Below are 22,597 nucleotides of genomic sequence, written 5' to 3'. Positions count from 1 at the left end.
CACCTCCTAAGAATTAAGCTTTATGTCAAATAAAAGATGTTTTAATATCTTTCACAAAATGATTTTAATATATATTTTAATGTTCCAACAATCCATCAAAAGGCTGTAGACCAACATGGTAAATAAATGAGTGTTGAGATTACAGATGATTTTATTTTTCCTCTATGTACCTTTCTGAATTCCCCTATATTCCACAATGAACATTTATTACATTTCAATTTTTTAAAATTATGAAAAACAAGGAGATTAAAATAACATTCTCATTCAAACAGAGCAGTCTTCAAACTGCAAGGTGCTCCAAATCACCTGAAGGTCTTGTTGAAAGGCAAATTCTGGTTCCATTAGTCTCGGGCGGGGCTGAGGTCTTGCATGTCTAACAAGCTCTCATGCTATAGCTGGACAAACCCTACGGAGCTTTGATTGCCAAGACTCTATAAAACACAAAAGTAATTCAGATACCAGCAATCCCAGTTTTAAAGAGATGATGATGGTAACAAGGCCTTAAATCAAACCAGGGCAACACCAGCAAAGTCCTACACTGAAAAATTAATGCATTTTGGGCTCCAACCAGAAAGAGGGGAAAAAAACCAAAACAAAAAACTGAACTTTACTTGGAAGTACAGTACTCTGCTGGAAGCGCTTGTCTCTGTAGTTAAAAACAAATGAAATTGCTTCTTATTGATTTTAATTTAGGTTGGAACACTTGCTGTTCAATAATGCCAGCAAAGGAAACTGTGAGTGGGGACAAGATATGATAAAAGAGACAAACTCTGGAGGCCATCAGATACTCGGCTGACCTCTGGTCTCAGCTGTAGTTAAAACGTGATAGGCAAGATTAGATGCAGGCAGAACAGACACCCAGATGCACCATTTTGCATTCATCTCATCCTCCAGGGCCTCTTACAATTATGGATTCTTTTTAATATTTTTTTAAATTCCAGCTCTCAATGTTGTTCAATTAAATTTTACTCGTTTCCTTAAAGATCCTTAGGATTCTCATTTACAAATAAAATCAAGAGAAGCAGTTAAGGCCAAGTGTGATCAGCATGTCTCCTCAAGAGAGGCTGTCCTTAGCACCAAAATAAAAGTCCTCGAATTCCTGGAGATAAAAAGTTCAAAATGAATGAACTCGAAAAACCAAACGGAGGAATGAAACCATTATGAAAGGACTATTTTGGGCAGGCAGGGGAGACGGTCCCTGTCCTTCACGATACACCTAGTTACCTTCCCTTTGATGTACTTCCAGCTAATGCTGGTGCCCTCTGATTGAAAATGACCCATATCAACCCTTGGTTAACATAAGCAGAAAAAGAATGTATTGAAAGGATCCTGAACATCTCAAAGAATCCAATCAACCACCAAAGAATCCAGCTTCTGAAAGGGAAGGATCAGAGCAGCTTGGGGGATTCAGGCAGCAGGAACTGAGAGAGATGTCCTCATGTCACTTGCCTCAAGCCTCCAATTCCAGGGGGAAAAGGTACGACCGGCCCAGCCTGAGTTTTGGACCTCAAATAGGGGTAGACAGAGCCTGTTGATTAGCAGAAGGTCCCATCAAGACCATGGAAGAGGGATCAATACCCAAAGAGTAGGAAAAAAAAAATGGTAAAGAGACGCTGGGTAGGCAAAAACAAGAGCAGAATAATAATAACAGCCATGTGCTTGCTAGGGACCAGAGCCTTAATTATATCCTCACTTAATTTTTACATCAACTCTATGATAGCAATCGTTATTCCATCTCACAGATGAAGAAAAGACACAAAGCTAGTCCATGACAAACCAAGAAGACACTACAGACTCAGTATACAGGACCACCATGAGAAAGTCATTCAGCCTTTCCCTGTGCTATTTTACGGTCTCCAGACAACAAAATCAAACCCAAATGCCTCTGCCTGGCATTCAAGGGCTAATGTCTCCAACACGGGGAGCCTCTCAAATCTCAGCAGTGTCCACCTGTAAGCTGACAGTCACTAATGGCTTTATGCCATAAGGAAGCAGCTAAGATACAAGGCGGACATGGGTCCAAGCCCCAGAACTGCATGACTTTGCCCATGGTGAACCACCTTCACCTGTTCACTACTGCCTCTGCTCACTAGTTCCCTGGGCATGTAGAAGATATGAGCCAGGCTTTCAAAGGTTTATAGAACACCTGCTCCCAGGAAGGCACCTTTCTCCTTGCTCTACTGCTCCTGAACACTAAGGGACTGAATCAGTATTTCAGCATTCTATTATATGGTTTTGGGGGCCTTCGTTTTCTTTCCCCAATTTGCACACATTTTTAGAACCTGCATAACACCAAGCAAAGTGCTATATGTGTAAAGTTTCCACTAATATTTGACTTGAACCCATTACTTGCCTTGCAATAACATGCAAGAGGATACCTTCTTAAGTTTAAAAAAAAAAACCATAACGTCCCACTGGACAGCTCAGGCCTTCATTTCTGTATCTATGGACCGGAAAAGTAAAGTCCAGAAGTCAATGGTTTCACCCAAGACATGGTTAAATTCAACACTGATCCCATTCTTGTCAAACATAAGCAAAGGCTCCCTGGGTTCAAATTAGGCCACTTCCTCGCTGTGTTTGCTGTCTTGGCCGAACGGTTCAATCTCTTACTGTCTCTCTGCCCCACCAGAGAAGGAGTATCTATCTCAGAGTCATTCCAGGGTGATGAGAAATAATGCATTAAAAAACCTTACCACTTTGCCCAATCCTATTGCTACCCTTGTCATTTTTATCATTGACATACTGTAATATACATGAATATATTATATATTCATCATTCCCGGTCAAAAAGATAAGGATATAGCAACCACCAAAATAAAGAAGCAATTCTGGGTGCTCTCATTTACTCTTTGCATTCTTCACTGCTCTCTCACATTCTTGTGGCCACATGCTCCCAAACTGCTAAGCACAAGTCTCACATCACAGCCGACAAAAAGCCCCACAGCTGTGTGCAGCCTGCACTCAGAAATGACTCAAACACAGAATCACGGAGCAGAGGAAAAAGGAGGCTGCAAACCCTTTCTATTAAAACAAGGGCTTTGGTTGTATAGAGACAAAGCTGATGTGACCTTCCTTCTCACCCCTGAGCTTTCATGCTTGCCGTCTGATTAGCTAGTGTCTGGAACTAATTAACAGGTGTGCCAAGAAAGAAAGAAGGAAAACAAACCTTGGCAACTTTCTCTCGGGAACTGATGACTCCAGATTTACAACAGCTCCTTTAGGACAGAACCGGCAGAGAACTCAGTGAGGCGAGTTCATTACTCACAGTGTCCACCTATGCGGCCTTCCAGTGTACCCACCACCAAGAAGGAAAAGTTAAGAATTCATCCCCGACTACATGATGGCTTCCTTGGCTATAGACAGTGCCCAAAATATCATGGACAAAAACACGTGAGCAGACCAAGCCCGAAGCCTTGGAGAAATCAGAGTGCGAGAACGTGAGTTTGCCCGGCTCCGGGGCTAAGACAGCAATGAAGGAAGCACAAATATTTTCCCTCCATCAGAGACATTACTTCTCTGTAACTACTTGGAAACCTCCAGAAACCAGTACAAATCACACACTACCTTGCAAACATGCCCTCTACAGACGAAAGGTATAATTATATCCTGTTACCCACGGTAACTTACCAAGAGCTCCCGAAAGGTTTCTGCAGCCAAAAGAAAATAATAATCTTTTAAGTCCCTTTACTTTATTCTTGGCCACAGGAAGAAAATACACTTACCCAGTAAGGCTTTTTTTCCCTTACTTCTGTTAACATACATATCATTTACTGAGTTTAAAATGCACTCTAGCGTTTCATCAACCTTATGTCAGAATACATACAAAGCCTTGATCCTGTACAGTGGTCAAGTACGAAAGAATTTAGACATCTGTCCAGCTTGGCCTTCAGTCTTCAATCACCTAGCCTTTCCCCTTTTCAGAACGTGGCTATCAGTCTTAAAGTACCCAGAGTTCAATCCAGTAAGTGCAATTCACAAGATGTGCCAAGCTGGCACATTCATCTATGTATGAATAGAAGTACCATGTTGTTAGGAAAAAGATGGATGGCTTTGGAGTGAGAAGCCTGGGTCCACCACTTTCAAAAGTATCTAATGCTGGGTAAGTTTCTTAATTAAGCAAAACTTCCATGTGCTCACCTGGGAAGCACAAGGATGAATTTCAGATAAGGTGTGTCCAGCCCCTAGCAAGAGGCCCACCACGCTTATAGTAGGTGCTCAATCAATGGCCACGACACAGTGCGACACACCTGCAGAAGGAGTAACAGCAGAATTTCCAGACACCCTCCCTCCTCCCTGCCAGACTGGCTGGGCACAGAGATGCTCATCTGTGAACAAGCCCTGTAGAAATCAGAGTTTGAAGCAGGAAACACTACCAAGGAATAAAATTCCCAGACCTCGGGACAGGGAGGGGGGCAGCTGTCAGTAGCAGCAGACACAGGCAATCATACCATCCCTAAAAAGGGATTTGCCTTGGTAACTCAAGAGAAATACTAAAACTCTGTGTGGACAGAAAGGTCTGGAAGACTATTTTCCTTTAAGAGTCACTCTGAAACCTGGCTCTGCCAAAGAGAATGAGAAAGTCCTCAGGGAGCTCCTTTTCTTCCCCTTCCCACGAGGGCACACACAGCTGCTCTCATCACCCCTCCCCTGGGTTTCCAAGGCAGGCTCAGGGCGGGGGGCTGAGGACCCACTGACACTCCTTCAACACCCTAACTTGAAGACTTCAACATCCTTGTTTATCCCTCATAAAAGAACTTAAAACTGAAACCCAGATTCTTATCGGCTGCACCACACAAAGGGTATGTGTCCACCCTGCCAATCGTTCCCTGGGAAGGAAGCAGCCCCATCCAGAACCTGAAGAACAATTAAACAGGGATGGATTTTCCCAGCCAACTCGCTGCTTCCCTCCCCAGCAGCGGCCACCCTCGCCCAAGTTCTTGGCCTGCAGATGTGCACTAATACACAGGACCCTGGCTAGAAGCCCTTGTGGGCGGACCTGAGCTTCCTGATAGAAGTGTGTTATGTCTCTCACATTCCCCCTATTTTCCACGTCCAAATTCAGCAGCAGGTTGGCAAGTACAGAATATCTACTCTACTTGGAAGAGCCTTTCATTTTAACTTTCTGTTGTAGGAAGGAATCAAACATCCTCTAGAGACGCTTTGGATGTGTCTTTACTATACTAATGCAGAGACAACCCCCCGACCCATCTCAACAAATCCACAGCTGTGGCAAAGCTTGGAAAACTTCCTGGTAATAACCCAGAGTGCAGTGCTTGGATCTGGTATGAGATTGGCCAGAAACAGGAACTTGGGCCGCAATAAAACCAAATACCCAGGAGAGTAAATACACGGGCCTGGGAGACTGTGTGAGGAAAGATTCTATGGCCTCTTCCACCTGGCAGGAGGGCATGGGCGCTACGAGCCATTAGCAGTCTTGTCAGGGAACTTCTGCAGGCCACTGGCAATCTCCGAAGATCTCTAAGGTCCCCGCTGCTTTTCGAATTGCTGAGCAAGAGCGCAATCAGAATGCTCAAGGTATTCTACGCAATCCTGGATTTCCTAGGCAGCAGAGGCTGGTGTCTTTTTTTTTTTTTTTTTTTTTTTTTTTTGCGGTACGCGGGCCTCTCACTGTTGTGGCCTCTCCCGTGCCGGAGCACAGGCTCTGGACGCGCGGGCTCAGCGACCATGGCTCACGGGCCCAACCGCTCCGCAGCATGTGGGATCTTCCCGGACCGGAGCACGAACCCGTGTCCCCTGCATCGGCAGGCGCACTCTCAACCACTGCGCCACCAGGGAAGCCCGAGGCTGGTGTCTTAAAAGCATGCAGGCCTGTTTGCAACCCTCCACAGGTCCCACAAAGCATCACCAACTGGAACCAGAATGGGGAGGAATCGAAGCCAGGAGCTCTGCTAAATGCCCACTCATGAGCTAAAACAATAATGGCTATTATTTTCAAGTGCTTCCTATTTGCCAGGCCTGTGCCAAACGTCTTCCATGACTTACCTCATTTACTCCTTCAACAAATTCGTGGAGCAGGGACTACTACCCCATTTCACAGATGGGCAAACAAAGCCACAGCCCTCTATCCTGATATCACCCAGACTCCAGTGCTTCCTAGTGCCAGTGCCTCCCAGAAGGCAACTCTCTCCATCAATGACAAGGGTCTCTCCTGGTCCTGTGTTTTCAAGGGGCAGGGATGGAAAACGTGACTGCTGTCACGTTCATAACTGTCACTGCAGTTATGAAATGTTCTTATGAAAGGTCAGGTAAGGTCTGAAGGAGTGCCCTAAACCGGCGCTATCCGATAAGAATACAGTGCAAGGGGCTTCCCTGGTGGCGCAGTGGTTGAGAGTCCGCCTGCCGATGCAGGGGACACGGGTTCGTGCCCCGGTCCGGGAAGATCCCACATGCCGCGGAGCGGCTGGGCCCGTGAGCCATGGCCGCTGAGCCTGCGCGTCCGGAGCCTGTGCTCCGCGACGGGAGAGGCCACAACAGTGAGAGGCCCGTGTACCTCCCTGTGCGCCCTGCCGCCGCAGAGTTGACCAGTCTCTAGAAGAGAAGAGTCCGCTCCGGCTCCGGATAAGCAGCGGCTGGGCGTGGGCTGCACGGAGAATGGACGGCTTCGTGACCTAATGTCCGGCAGGCTGTAGGGCCTGCCGACCCGGCTCGCGCAAGGAGTGGAGCCGCGGGAGCGGCGGGCACTTCCGGAATCAACCGGCTGCCTGAGTGCCCGCGCCACCCGCTACCATGAACGAGGAGGCCATCTGCAGCGTCCTGCCCACCATCCCGTACCAAAAGCTCGCCGACTTGCGCTACCTGAGCCGCGGCACGTCCGGCACCGTGTCTTCTGCCCGCCACGCAGACTGGCGCATTCAGGTGGCCGTGAAACACTTGCACATTCACAACCCGCTGCTCGACAGAGATGCAGAGCTTCTTCATCTTCGGAACTAGTTGTGAGCTGTGGCAAGCCATGTATTTGCTTGACTAAGCGCTCAGGAAGCCAGCGACGTCCAGGCGCTAATCTGGGAAAGATACACACGTGACCACGTCCCCAAATCAACACAGGATCAGGACCATGCCAAGTGCTGGTTAACGGATCTTTCCAGAGGACCTCTGGAGATTGAGAGGCCAATCTTGGCTCAGCCACCAACCTCTCCCCTGCAGAGCGGCCAAATTTGTCAACAGTGAGAAAATTTTTAAAAATAAAAAAAAAAAATTTAATTTTAAAAATTGTTTTTAAATTTAAAAAATTAAAAAAAATTTTTTTTATTTAAAAAATTAAAAAAAAATACAGTGCAAGCCACGAATGGGAGCCACATATATAATTTTAAATTTTATGATAGTCACATGAAACAGTAAAAAGAAACAGGTGATATTACTCTTAATATAGTCCACTTAACCCTATATATCTAAAACATCATTTCAATAGACAATGTAAAATTTTAATGAGATATTTTACATACTTTTTCCATGTCTTGGAAATCCAGTGTGTATTTGACACTTAAAACACATCTCAATTTGGACAAGTCACATGTCAAGTGCTCAATGGCCACAATGTGGCTGGGGGCTCCCATACTGGACAGCACAGTTCTACAGATATTTCACAGTAAATTAGCTAAGGCTCAACATTAGAAGGGAACTTTAGGGGGAAAATCCACACCCAGGAAACAAATATGGGCTCACTTGATGTCATCCAAGTACTTGGTATATTACCAACACCACAAATTTATCTGATGTCAGCTTCACGAAAGAATTCCTTTTGCCTTTTATCACTGCTCTCCAATTTCCTTATCAAACATAATACTGATCAGAGGACCGCTCAAATTTTGAGAAACAAGCTACCCTAAAGGTAACAACGAATGTATTCAGAGTAAACACAAGATACTTTACCAGGTGTAAGCAACAGGGGGAAAGGGCCCATTTAGTCAGTCACAGTTTTGAAAACTGTTGTTACCAAGCCCATATGTAACACTTACTTAAATAGCTAGAAATTCAAAAAGGTGTCACTTTGGAATATAAACAGTCCTAAAAGAGCCATCATCTGATGCAAAACCTCTGGGCTTTGAAGAAATGAAAAAATAAGCAACTAATTTTAGATCCCTAAACCTCCATTAGTAAAGCTTACCTATTAGAACGTGATGTAACCACCATCAAGAGACTGGACTTTTTTCCCCCTGAATAAATGAATGTGAGTCAAGTATGAGCCCAAATCAATTTCATGGATCAGGAAGCCTTTGCACAGGTACTTGCTATTGATACCTGCTGTTTCAGGTCAATTTCAAAATAGCTGTATGGCTTAAAAATTGCCTGTACAGCAGCAAACCTATTTGCAAGGATATAAAAGCCCCTTGGATATGCCTCTCCAAATGCTATTTTCACAGGTTGACTAACATGTCTCAGTATAGCACAGGGATGGCACAAAAGTCCGCTCCCAGGCCAACTCTTACAAAGGATTCTAAACCCCAGTTCGGGCAGGCCTTAGCAGGAAAGAGTTCTGTGATCAATTAGCAATGTCTGCCATGACTATGGGTAAAGATGAAAGGCCTCATGTGTCAATTTGCAATCCCTGTGTAGAAAAACTGCAAAAAAACACAGGGGCAAGAAGAATACAAACACACGTGCTACAGACTGTCACTGAATGTTTCTATCTGCATGCACACAGAGCATGTGAAGGGGCCCACATTAACAGAGAGATACAGCAAGGCATGTACATCTTACCCACACAGATAATTTCAGTAAGGAGAATACCAAGGGTAACCTAAGGCTGTTCCTTCAAGCAGTGGGTATTTAGGGCAAATTAAAACCTAACAGACTTTTTAATACACCTCCATCAACAGACAATGTTCCTGAGTGGTCATGTGTGCCTTAATTCATCCACCACCTACTCTGCCAGCAGAGAAGGAACACGATATCATCCAGAAAGCCAAATTCAAATTCTGATCCCGCTACTTCATTAACTGTGGGATCCCTGCTCTCCCCCGAGTTCCAGCCCTCCCACCTTTTCTTAGGGTTGCATGGTGTTAACTGAGGGCATAGTTATGCAAGCACTTCTTTCGTAAATCTTAAACAACAGCTATTAAAAACAGGTACCATTTACACCGTCCTATGCACCTAACGCTTTCCTGGTGCTTTGTGCACAGGATCTCATTCCATGTTCTCAAGGACTCTGGGATATTGAAACTCCCATTCTACAGATGAGAAAAACAATCAAGTAGGTACAGACCCAAGTCAGTACAGGAGAAAGCTCAGATTCACTAACTTGAGCCAGTTAACTTGACTGACAGATCTGTGCAATTCCAAAAACATGCATTTGCCGCTGGCCTCTTTCATCTGAATCCACCCATCTTAAGTCTCATTTCCTCAAAACCCTGTTAAAGGTCCCTAGGCATCTGAGAGTTATTTCCACAGACTGCTTTGTTTATCTGGTCAGAGTGCTTACAGTTCCCCCAGCTTCTCCAGAAATCAATTTTCCCTCGACTCGGCATCTCGAGTGAAGGCACAAACCTCAGGAACCAGCAGGTCCCTCACATCAGTTAATACACTGCAGTAACTGAGACTTTTTTTTTTAAAAGCACATCCTAAAAAGGTCCAGAAAGAACTCTAATGCCAGAGTCACCCACCCTCTATCACATAAAATAATTTCAGCAGTTTTTGCGCAAATTGACCAATTGAGAAAATAAGGGGCTGATGCCTAAAACTGTCAAGTGATTTTTCCACACCCTCCACACGTGGCCTCTGCACACACATAAGCAGAGAAAATGACTAGTTTGGGAAGAGAAAATAACTGGCTGGGAGACGAGTAAAAGAGGGCAGGCACCTAGTAGCGATGTGCGCTAGAAAACTTAACTTATGCCTAAGCACATTTGGACTGACATGATGCACAGCTAACACCTGTTTAGCCAAGGGCATTAGACAACATGGTCAACCGATACCTGTCAAGCAAGCCCAAATGGTCAGTTCAGGCAAGCCCTTCTCTTAGACCAACCTGCCCAAAGCCATTACCAGGCAACAGATCAACATTCATCTTCACGCTCTACAGTCAGCTCCAACAAGTTCTGCTGCCCTCTACCTACCTCATGTCACTGTCACCAGGACAACCAAAGCAGAAATGAGACTGCCTACTTCTCCTGGATCGACCCTACAGCCAAGGTCATTTCTGATGCAAATGAACACCAGATTCACAGAATTTAGCCTAAATTATTCCACAAGAGAGGGAAAAAAAAGGTTTGTGACCATCAAAACCTAACCCTGCTGCCCCATGAGACATCTGGCCCCTAATTAGAATATATCATTTTCAGCAATAGATACCCTGGTGACCAGTAATAGAAAGTATAAATTTAGCTTCTCCGTTTTTAAAGATGGACTTCAAACACCATGACAATATATATAAACTCTGAGTTCTCTTAAGAAAGATATCTCTTGGATATCATGTCTCTTAAGAGGATGCAATGTGACATTTCTGGAAAATACATACAATGATATTATTACTGTCTTGTAAATGTCCTGTAAGTGTTCTAGAGAGCATTAGCTGCTCATTCTCTCAGTGCTCAAAAATGACTACCACCACCTAGATACTGAGGATTCAGCAGGTGGAAGGCCTGAAGTCTTGCCCTCAAAGGGCATAGAGCCTAATTAGGCTCTGAGTCATACAGGAACAATTCACACAGATGTACTGTATATTATAATGACTACTTAAAGAACATGTGCTGGAATTAGGGTAAAGGAATTACCCCCTCAAATCTTCCAAATGCCCAGACCAAAAGCTGGACACTCTACTCCATCCAAAGTTCAGGTTTTTCTATGTTGTTGTTGGATGAATTAAGATACGTGATATCTCCAACACAGATTAGAAGTCCATACATGTGTCACTTGCAAAAAATTATTAGTCCAGGGAGATTATATGAAAAAATTAAGCTCTTTGGCAAGGGACCCACTAAGGTGACATCTCCAATATTAATTTACTAGATTCTACTGTATTGGTCACTGGCCTTCCGTCTCTTACCCCCCGTATCATGCCCTTCTTGGGGAGTTTGGTAACAAGTGACCAAGGGCACTAGTTCTTAAATGAGAAACTTCTTAAAATTGAACAAGCCAACAGCAATTTAGATCAGCAGTAAACCTGCCACATTATTATGAAGTATCCAAGCAGCAGGCTATATGCAGAGCGAAAAAAACAACACAGCCAGGAGAGTTGAACTTCAGACCCACAGGAAGGGCGCCACTTCATCAGCCAATGATGCGCTTGTTGCACTAGCACATGCGCACACATACACATGCACACACAAGCAATCCAGGCAATCAAAACCCCAAACAAACAACAGCAAAAAAAGAAAAAGAGAATTAAAAAAAAAGTGTCCCTCGGGTAGAAAACTAGAAATCACCTCTGCAGGTGGCAAACACCTCCAGAGATCAGCTGAGAATTGTAAATAACCACTGCAGGCCAGGTGAGGGCCCCATCTCAAGGAGCGCCCACTATTTAATTCCAGCTTACTGTTGTCGCCCAGCAAGACACACGCCCTACGTTGCTATACCTTCCAATTTTCCAGGAGTTCTGGAAAGACTTCTATGAGAAGAGCCCCCATGAGGGTAGGAGTCTCCATCCATTTTGGTCACCACTGTCTCCCCAGTGCCTGGCATGCTGCAGGCATTCAGGCTACACTTGTTGATGACATGAATGAGAAATGCCCCGTTTTTTAATTCAACTGTTTTTCAACACTGTATGGCCAAACAGAGCACCTGCTGGCCAGAGGTGCCCTGCAGAGGTCCAAATAACCCGAACGACTGTCCTTTCTCCGTTCCTCTTTTCCAGAGTAAGCTCAGGAACTACCTTGGGGATTTCTTTTTAGATAAAGAATCCTGCCACCACCATCCCAATCCTAAATCACATTCAATAGTTTTAAAATCCAGGCATAACTTCATTGGCATGAGCAAACTTCCTTTTTTCCTTTTTTTTAAGTTGGACTCCAGGAGATATCAGGTTTCCTGTTTAAAATATATATATATATATATATATATATATATAGCTTACAGGCATTTCATTAACCAAGATCCACTCACTACCTTGTTTGTTAACTCGCCCGGGATATTGTGCAGCAGGGTTTGAGAAATAATCAAAGGGTTCTTAACGCCTTAAAAAGCAAACTCTCAGAGTAAAGCTAACCGGAAGGACCCCTCACAAATCACATTATAATATGGACTGGGAATCTGAGTTGTGTATTTCAGAAAGGCCACAACCTCCCAAACCACCCAGTGTGTAATCAACAATCCCTAAAAATTCCGGAAGAATTTTAGAAGCCATTTAGTTAAGGGTGAGGAAAACAACCCCAAAGAAACTGAGGGTCTTGCCCCAATCCCACAGTTGGCTTGGCGGGCTTCCATAGCTAATTCTAAACTCCAGAGAAAAAATCCAGAACCCAAACCCATCTCGTGCCAAGCACAACTCCCTTAGACATTTTCCTGAAGTCGTAATTCAGAGCCTGCAGGCCACATTCAAATGATATATGGGATGATAATAATACCCCATTATTATAACATAACCATATTCAACACCCCAAACGAAAGTTCTCAAATTATAAACTAAATCAATTCAGATCTTTTTGAAGAGGATTCAGAAAAACTCACCACCAGCAAACTCACTCTATTCACAGTTATTATCAGCTTATTCAGAAGCTAAAGTAATTTGCAGAAAGGTTACCTCTTCAATGTAACCAAATAAAATCCTATAGTAATTGCCTTACTTCCTTATTTAATTGTAGCAAATACAGGAAAACACCTTTATTTCACCCAGTGTTTATGGTACTTGCTTATATGGGAATAGTAGTGTCAAATACAAATGGCTGGGTCTGTCTTTTAACCGGCCTTCCTGTGCAGTTAGGAAAAACATCTTCCAAATGAACAGCAACCATTCTGACTCGAATTTTTTTTTCCATTCATTTATTTATTTATCTTTGTCTGCGTTGGGTCTTCCTTGCTTCGCGCGGGCTTTCCCGGTGAGTGGGGACTACTCTTTGTTGCGGTGCGCGGGCTTCTCACTGCGGTGGCTTCTCTTGTTGCGGAGCACGGGCTCTAGGCACGCAGGCTCAGTAGTTGTGGCTCGCGGGCTCTAGAGCACAGGCTCAGTAGCTGAGGCGCACGGGCTTAGCTGCTCCTCTGGGATCTTCCCGGACCAGGGCTTGAACCCGTGTCCCCTGTACTGGCTGGCAGATTCTTAACCACTGCATCACCAGGGAAGTCCCTGACTCAAAATAATTCTGAGAGACAACTAGAGAGACATATTTTACCTACCCCCCCCCCAACAAAGGTGACCTTGAACATGTGACAACGTCCTTTTGAGTTTAGTTTCCTCATCCTAAAGTAAGGATACTCACGGTTTCTTCCAGAGAGGATTAAAGGCATATAAGCTCAGACACAGCAGCTACATCATGGCAAGTGCTTGGTGAGTATGGGCTGTTATAACCATTGTTACCATTTTAGAGATTCAAAAAATGAGGCCCATTTGCTCAACATAACACTGCTACAACAGATCAAGAATTTCATCCTGGACCTCTGAGGTCTCCCAGACCCCCACTACCACCCAACCCCACTTCCACAGGATGTTGAGGAATTTGTCCTGTGACACAGTGACATGACAGCTACCCAGTGACATAGCCAAGGGCAAGACTATGGCTCTTAACCTCCACACTCACTGAATTGAAACACTTCAGGAAAAATGATATATTTAAAAAAACGAACAGAACTCACTTTTTATAAATAACCATTGCTTTGTAAATGAATCCTACTGATGATTCGTGACTAACTTGACTCCTGAAAAGTCAATGACATTTCCTCACTAATCTGGACTATGCTTTTATGTTTGGTAATGGCTAATGGCTGTGTCTCCTACGCAAATTATTCCAAATTGATGACTTTTTCTGATTTAAGTGCACTGTGGAATTCATGTGGCTGCAGTGGTGTCAGAATCCAAACACCTCTTGGATTCATCTAATAACTCGTATGAATTCCTCAAAAGTGTACCCACTGCAGTATCAACTGACAACCTGCTTCCCTGCAACCCAAAAATAAGAGCAGTTGTCCTATTTTCTTACACGGAAGTGTTACATATTCCATGAACTATGCTTTTCATCGCTTCCTTTTTAGTTGCTAGATTTCGGCAGCCAACTGTGTCACTTTGCTACAGCCCCAAAATAGCTAAGTCGAGTAGTTTAAAATCATATTTTGTTGTTTGGTCGAAAACCATCATGCTGATTTCAGTTTGCAAAAAAAACTGATTAGAGGGCAGGAGCTTTGCACGCACAGTGTGTGGTTCTCTCTTGTATACTCTGCAGGTCTGAATCCGTGAAGATATGGAGACAAGGGCATACCTGTGTTCAAGTGTCACACAAGTACAAAATAAAAGCAACACCCGAAGACTAAAGTTTGTTTCCCATTAGTGGCACACAATTAAAACCCAGAAATGACAGTCAAAGGTAGACCCATTCTCCTTGGTTACCACACAGCACAGCAGGCCTTACAAGGGGGATGGGCATTCCAGGGTGCAGGACCAAGCAGCTCTTTCTACAGAGGATAACACCACATAGGGATCTTGCATGGTACATTGTAAGCCTGCAGAAAACATTTTTCACCTTTTAAGCAGGGAAAGAGGAGAATTCCTTTGCGATGTGCGCAAGGAGGTTATCTCAACATGGAGGCTTTCTCATTTCTTTAAACCTCAAAATGTAACCATTTTACTAATTATACATGGGATGCTCTCATGCCAGCCTCCCTCACCCTCAAGAGCAAATCCAGGCACAAAAATCATCATGCAAGTTTATATAAATTTTTTGAAAATGTTTTTGTTTTTACATATAAAAACAAAATATATGTTTTTACATATATTGTAAAATATATGTAATTTTTATACATATATTTTTATACATATACATATATACAATATGTTTTTACATATATTGTCTTTTTCAGTTCAATTTTTTTCTTTCTCTATACTCCTACCCAAATCTCTTTAACACACACACACACAAAATGGTTAATTTATTGAGCACTTACTATTTACCATGCACTGTGCTAAGTCCTTTAGCATGCATTCTCATTCAAGCCTCACAAAGACCTTAGGAATCAGGGTCCTATCACTATGCCATTTTGCAGAGAAAGAGAGGGCAAAAAAGTAAGGCACCTGAGAAGTTAAGTAACTTGTCTAAAGCAGCACAGCTAGTAATGGCAGAGGCTGATTGGCTCGAGATGATATTCTGATATATTTTAAACAACTTTCCATAGCTACCTGGCTCAGAAAGGAAATAAAATGTATTTGCAAGTTCTAGGCTCCTAAAAGGTCTCTCCTTTTCATATGCAGATAAAACAGTAGAGTGATTCTCCTTCAATGGAGAAGTTGCCTCCCATCCTCCACCCCAAGAGCAGCAGGAACACCACCCAATTCAGTTAAGGGCGCTCCGAAAAGAGAAACCGGGCACATCTGGAACCTGGTTAGCTGACTGACATTCCCCGACCCAGACCTAAGAGCACTTTTTACGATGTTTTTTTTAAAAAAAATCATCATATCAAGTGCTATAGTCATAAAAATTTTGAGACTGCATAGGCCCGGCAAGCCAACTCACAAAGATCATATATTTTTTCTGTCAAAACACCAAATATTTTGCTACAAGTCACACCAGATGAAATGGCCCCTCCAATTATAGGTGTCCCTATAGAAGGAGACAACTGCTCATGAAGCCCTCTAGCTACCTCAAGCGATCTTGCACAGCCATCTGGATAAACCTCAGTCCTTCTCATAATAGGAAAAAACCACAAACTTATCTGTTATATATTTCAATCATCACAGGCTTTTCTGAAAATGAAATTCACCTACATTACTTCCAGACTTTTTTTTAAGAGACATTAATAATTTCTTTGTCTTGAAAATTTCAGACAAAAAGGAATTGTAGGAAAAAAGCAAGGAGAGGTAAACAGTATTTAAAAACATGCATCATTTTTGGAGTGATTTTTTTGGTTAGAACTCCATGTAAACAAATAAAAAATAAAAAGTCAGGGGCTTCCCTGGTGGCGCAGTGGTTGAGAGTCCGCCTGCCGATGCAGGGGACACAGGTTCGTGCCCCGGGCCGGGAAGATCCCACGTGCCACGGAGCGGCTAGGCCCGTGAGCCATGGCCGCTGAGCCTGCGCGTCCGGAGCCTGTGCTCTGCAACAGGAGAGGCCACAACAGTGAGAGGCCCGCGTACCGCAAAAAAAAAAAAAAAAGTCAAAGCAAAGTCAGTAACAGAGAACTTTTTTTTTTTACAGATGTGCATTTGCTCTTCTGGGTGCACAGAACACTGCCATAGTTCTGGAATTGGGTCTTTTACGAGCAAGATGGTCACTTCCATTTCTCAGACAGGCAAACAAAGGTATGGGATCATTTAATCATTTGGGAATACTTACTGAGGGCCTAATGTGTACCAAGGCAACCTCATTCTGGTTCAAATTCAGCAACGGCCCATGGAGTTCCACAAGCAGCTCTCACCGCCTGTTGGGGGCAGGCTATTCTCAGAAGAACATTCTCACTTCCCTGAGCCCCTCCCTCAGTAGCTACCAGCTTTGCCCAGATCAGGCTCAGATGGAGAACTAAAAGTGGAGGCAGGGCACATCTCCTTGGCTTCCTTTATATTGTTAGATACACAGACCTTTTATTCTTTACACAGCCAGCCAAAAACGCAGCTTCACTCTTTACCACCCCTCACCTGATAATGGTCAACCTATAACCAAAGCCCACCAAGAGCTTACTGGGGGGGTCAAGCACTTTTGAGATAACTTCAGATGCTTTGAATTTCTCCCATAAAGTCTGATTTATGAAATGTGACATGAAAGATATGCCCTAGAATTAAAGTGTTAATCACAACTTTTTTTCATTCTTGCAACTCAGAATGCACACCCATATTACAACTTTATCCTGCTTAGGAATGACATTGCATTGTCCTGCATGCTGTGAGTAGAATGCTGAAGGTATATTCAGATTTAAAAAAAAAAAAAAAAAAAAAAAACAAACAAAAACTTTCACCATAAAAGAAGTAAAGCAACAAAGCACTAGCAACACTTAATTGCTTTCCTCACCTAGGTATGGCTAATGTGTCCAGACTGTCCTTTTGGTCAAGAAGTTTTCAGGAAAATGAGGGAGGGGTAAGGAAGGAGAAGGAGATCCCTAATAATAATTGTTCTGGGGCATTTTAAATGCTCTTTCATAAAAAGTAAGAAAGTTCATTTCAATTAGTGCAGTGATATGTAACTGATTATACTACATTAACTTGGGAGTTTTTCAGAATAGAAAGATGAATCAGAAAAGGTTTTTATTTTGCTGTGTTAAATCATCAGCATTCCCCATACTGCCTCATTTAAACAATGTTATCTTTTATTCTGTGAAAACGGGTCCATAATTAAGGGGAGATGCCCAGAGCTTCACAACTGGTTAGTTCTTTTTCTCATTTCAGCCAACCTTTCCATTCTGCCTGTGGCAACAGCAACTTCCCTACTTCCAAAAGGTCGTCATGCCTATTTGTACTAATATTCTTCATCAACTCTGTAATATGAACACTGTTTAGAAGGAAACATCGAAAATTTTATTCCATGACTGCATTAGAGGAACCAAGTTTCAAGACTGGACAAAGATCCTCCATTTTCAAATAAGACACTTCGGGGAAGGGGCTGGGCGGGGGGGCATGGTTTCTCACCCCATCCCTGAAGAGTAAAACTGCTGACTTACAAATGTTACTTCTGCATTTTTCTAATAAGTCCATAAAGGCTGTCCACCAGGACTAAAGCATGTACATGCAAATACACCAAGAGACAGCTCAGAGGGAGATTCGCAGGACATCAATCATGGATCCTCCGATTCTGACACATCCAAGGTACACAGCAGAGCTTACCCATCTGAAATGTTTCCAACATCAGCCTCCTAGATGTAACGTAATTACTGTACAGAACACATCAGAATCAGAGAAGGGTTTCAACTCTGAGAGCAGAAAGAGAAGTCAATTTAAAAATAAATTAAGTTTCCGCTGAATAGCTTAAGAATGTAAAATACACAAAATGTTAACCCTTCCAAATAACATAATTTATTTGCTGTTGGAGGCACTTAAATTCTCAATGATTAGAGATAATACACCAAATGCTTAAATGAACTATGTGTAAGATTTGCTTTAAAATAATGAGGTGTTTGGGGAGGATGGGGTGGGTAAAGGAAGAGGGGAAATTGAGTTGTAACTGTTACAGCTGAGTAGGGGGTTCACAGGGGCCCATTATATTTTTCCATTTTCATAAGTTTTTCCATAATAGAGTATTTTTTTTAGATGTCAGAAAACAACGTCCTATGCACTATATCATGTTGATAACACTTGTGCTCTGGAAATGGAAACATCAGTTGAAACATTAATGGCGACACGGGTCCCACACCTGCCATACTGCCGTTGAGAGACTAAAAGCCACTGTTTCCCATCCTCTGGGGAAAGACTCAGGCCAGGGCAATGTTTCCAAAACCCTCCCAAATTAAAGTTACCCTGTATCTTTCACAGGAGCTGAGAACAAATGTATCATAAAAGTTGGCACAATTCTGAGAGGAATCAAACAAAATAACCAACAAGGGATTTTGGTGAAGATGTCACAAGGAGAACCCTAATCCAACACCAGAAGCATCTTTATCCCTCGTGTCAAGCAGATAAAGCCTTCCCAGGTCAGAGCTGGCAAGAAGGGGCGTCCCAAAGAGAACTCGGGTCCCCACCGGTTGAGAGCCGCCCAGGAGCACCAGGGTGGAGCTGAGGCCGCCTATCCTCTCCCAGGCGCATCTGCAGCGGCCCAGCCTCCAGCCCCAGCCTCATCCCACCGCGGCCCCACGGCACCTAGGCGGGTGGAGGTGGCGGGAGCCTGACGAGTGGCTCGGGGGCGCCCCCTGAGGTCCAGCAGCGTCGCGGCAGTTTCGGAAAATGTAAAGCAGGCGTCTCAGGCTCTTGACATTTTAACTTTGGTTGCAAAGGCTGCTGCTGCACCCTCTCCGGGCGCACTTTCCCAAACCACAGCCCTCCTTCCCGGCGCCTCGCACTACTGCCCCTTCCCTTTCCGACACCCTTCGGCTCCCGAACCACGGAATGGGCTATTTATTTACCTCGCAGCGTGAGCACGCATAGAAAATGTGTAAGACGACAACTGTCCCAGCCCGACGCAGGCGGCATCACTGGTGGTCCCATTTTGGATTTCAAGGCTTCCTCAAACATCAGGAAAAAGAAATCGCGGCTTGGCCCACTGACTGCACACCCAAGTGTAAGCAGAAGGCCAGAAGTGGAATTAGAAATTCCCCGTATTTCGCAAGGCTGCTCCCCTGCTGCCTCCCACTCACCCCCATTAAAACGTGACCCTCAAATAGTTCAACCCCAGTGTGCACCTGAGCCCACTCAGACGGCAAGTCCACGACACAGAAAAAAGTCTAGGAGGCGTAATGATTAACACAAATACTGAGCACTGGGGAAGCAGGGGGGATGTTTAAGGGTAAATGTCCACACCGCCCCCGGGTCCCAGTGGAGGCAGGACCCTGGTGAGCACACCCCAGACCTCGGGTGAGTGTGAACGCACGTCCTCGCTCGGCATCCGAGCTGGGGTTCTGGGCTGTGGCCGGAGTTCCGTGCGGTTCCGGGGACAGGAGAATGCGCAGAGGGAAATACAAGGTGCCCGAAAAAAAGACAGTGCTTTGCCTCTCTGCCCCTCGAGGCCACCCCCGTGCCTGCAAAGGGGAAACTCGCTGCCAGTCCCCGAGGGCAGCAAGAGCGCCCGCGACCTCCTCCAGGGCGCACGACAGAGCTGGGGGACCCGGTGCACCAAAACCGTGCGCTCGGGCCACCCGGGGACAGGCGGCTAGGACAAGGGGGAGCAGAAACATCGGAAGGCAGGTTCCTTTTTTTCTGGATAACACCCTCCTCCGAATATCCAGGAGCTGGTGGATGAGAAGGCAGAAAAACGGAGAGGGGGGGTTCCCTGTCCTTAGGAGAGCAAAGGATGAAAAACGAATCGCTCCCTTCTTCCCACCCCTTCCCCGACTAGGGCACAGGACAAGGCCTCCACCTGGGGGAGGGGGCTGGACAGACCAAAGGGAGCTCAGGGCTGCAGCCTGGGGGGAAAGGGGAGGCTACAAGAGGAAAGAGGGAGACAGCTGGCTTCTGCCCTCCCCCAGTGGAAAGAGAAGGCGGAGGGGGGGGTCGGCCGGTGGAGGGCTGGAAGTGGAGGGTCGCCGAGCCGCACACCGCTACGTGCGGTGATTTATTATCTTCATCAATGGCCAATACTGTTCCTGTCTTAACCCGACCAGAAAGGAGCGGGTCTGGGTCTGCCAGCCGTGAACAGCCTGCAAAAGGGTAGAGATGAAGGTAGGCAAGACGCGAGACAGAAAAAAATCTGCCCCGGCACAAACAGCAATTCAGTTGCCGACCCGCCCCCCTCCACCCCGCGCCCCGACCCGAGCAGCCCAGCCAAGCAGAGTTGGGGGATAAAGGGGCCGCGGGACCGGGCTGGGGGAGCCACGAATCTCCCTAAACCGCCTGCTCCCTGCCCTCCCACCGCGCCCAGGCCCCCGCGCCCAGGAAGGCTCCATCGCGCCGGCACCGAAGCTCAGCCCGTGCCCCAGCCCCGAGCCAGGGTCGTCCCTGACCCCCGAGACCAGAACGCAGGCTGCTCCCAACATCCCCAGTCCGCCACGGCCAGCCTCCGGCTTCCATTCCCCGAACACCAGCCTCTCCAAAGAGTCGGGGAGCAGCAAATCAAGCCCCCCCCCTTCTGAACCCCTTCAACCCTCGCCTGAGCGAAGGACGCACCCTGGGCCCCCCAAACCCACAGAGACATACTCCCCATGGCCCCAATCTCCCCAACAGCCCCAGAGCGCTAGCTCTCCCGAACAGCGGCGGGTCAACAGAACGAGTCTTTTCTCCTGACTCCGACTCCCCCGGGCCCCCTAAACCCGAGCAAGAGACAGACTCCTGCGGCCCCTGTCCCCCTCCCCGGCCAGCCCCTGCTTCCACCCTGCCCAACCACCAGCCTCCCTAATTACGCCGCCAGAACCAGCGGAGCGGCTCCCTCTCTCCTCTGCGGGCGTCGACCCCCCTCCACCCTCTCCGGGGTCCCCGGGACGGGCGCCCGAGCTCCATGCCCCGGCGGCAACTCCGCATCCCCCGCGCGCGCTGGCCAGGGCCGCGTCCCCTCGGCGGCCGGCACTCACCGGGGAAGCACACGACATAATGGAGCACGGAACTGGTGATTTTCAGGAACAAAATCCACCAACACGGTTCCAGTAACCTCCGCATGTCCGAAAACGCACATCGAAAAGAAGAAAGCAGGGGGGGTAAACTTGTTGAATAAGTTCTTGCCTCGGTGTAAGCCTTCGCTAAGCCCGGGCTCTTCCCCTGCTAGTCCGCTCTACTGGGCCCCCGCGCTCAGCGGACCGAGTTCCCCTGGAATCCGGGAAGCCGCCGAGCGCCCCCCGGAAAATCTCAGAAAGTGACCGAGAACACGGAGCCACGCTGGGGACGATCCTCGGCGGAGAAGGGCTGCTTTCCGTTCAAAAAGGAGCGAGCCGAGCGGGCAGGGCGAGGAGTCGGCGGGCGGCGGTGATGCCTGGGGCCCGGGGTAGGCAGGGACCGCAGGCGGCGGCGGCGAGCAGCCGAGGATCCCCAACTTGAGTCGGCAGCGCAGCCCGAGAGCCGGCGGGCGGCGGCGGGGCTGAGCGCGGCGCTGCGTCTCCGGGCTTCAGGCAGGCAGCTCCTTCCAGGGCCCGGGGAAGGAAGAAGGCATGTTTGCGAGCGGGGAAGGGGCGGGTAAAGGCGGGGGGAGCGAAGAGCCCCCCAAAATAGAAACAGCCAGAGGAAACCGAGGGAAACACAAAGGATCTCAGAGGGGCGCTGGGGCGAGGGCGCCTTCAGTCCATGCTCCTGAAAGTTGTGGCTCTGGCGCGAGCTGGGGAGGATCGGGGAGCGCGGGGCTGGAAACTAGCCATGCCTCCATACAGGAAGTAACATGTGAGCATGGATCCTGGCAGAGACTTTAAAGCCGGCGAGCGAGCGAGCAAGGGGCGCGCGGCGGCGGTGGCGGCGGCGCGCGACCCAGGGCGCGCAGCCGGGCTGCCAGCGGCGGGCGCGCGCGCCCCGCGCTCTTAAAGCAACCGCACTCGGCTCCCACCTCGCAGGCGTCCTACAACCCGGTTCTCCCCGCCCGCAGCCCCGGGTGTTGCAGAGTCGTCTGGGGCAGTTTCGGGGCTGGGGGCCGCTCTGGACGGGTCTCGGAGAGAGGGAGGAGAGCGACTGCCTTCGGGACCGGCGAGTCTCTCCCAGATTCCCGTCCTGCGAGTTCTTAAAGACGCCGCGCTGCGAGCGGGCTTGGCGAGGTTTTCCCCCGCCCCCTCTGCGTTGCTCGCGTATCCGAGACTTGGGGGGGCCCTGGCTGCGGTTTGAGGAGAGGATGGGGCGGCCTGCTGCCTTTACAGGGCTAGGAGGTTTCACGTTGGGTTTCTTCGCCCTGGCAGCACCGCGGTGGGGCGCGCCCTGCCCGCCCCCTGTTCACTCCATGCTCGCGCCCCCAACCCGGCG

At 46.9% G+C, this 22,597-nt stretch overlaps 1 protein-coding gene across 3 annotated transcripts in view; it reads right to left on the bottom strand.

Annotated features, from left to right (window-relative positions):
* PTPRG (protein tyrosine phosphatase receptor type G) overlaps positions 1-22,038 on the bottom strand; it is a 744,445-nt gene extending 722,407 nt beyond the window's left edge. For all 3 annotated transcript variants that reach the window (XM_060111286.1, XM_060111288.1, XM_060111287.1), the window contains exon 1: positions 21,235-22,038. In XM_060111286.1, the coding sequence (XP_059967269.1) occupies positions 21,235-21,319 (85 nt within the window). In that variant the 5' untranslated portion in view covers positions 21,320-22,038. The remainder of the gene's footprint in view (positions 1-21,234) is intronic.
* Between the last annotated feature and the right edge of the window lie 559 nt (positions 22,039-22,597).

The sequence above is a fragment of the Mesoplodon densirostris genome, chromosome 10 (assembly GCF_025265405.1).
Source record: "Mesoplodon densirostris isolate mMesDen1 chromosome 10, mMesDen1 primary haplotype, whole genome shotgun sequence".
Lineage (NCBI taxonomy): Eukaryota > Metazoa > Chordata > Mammalia > Artiodactyla > Ziphiidae > Mesoplodon > Mesoplodon densirostris.
The sequence above is the reverse complement of the archived record's forward strand: the minus strand, read 5'-3'. Positions and strand labels throughout refer to the sequence as shown.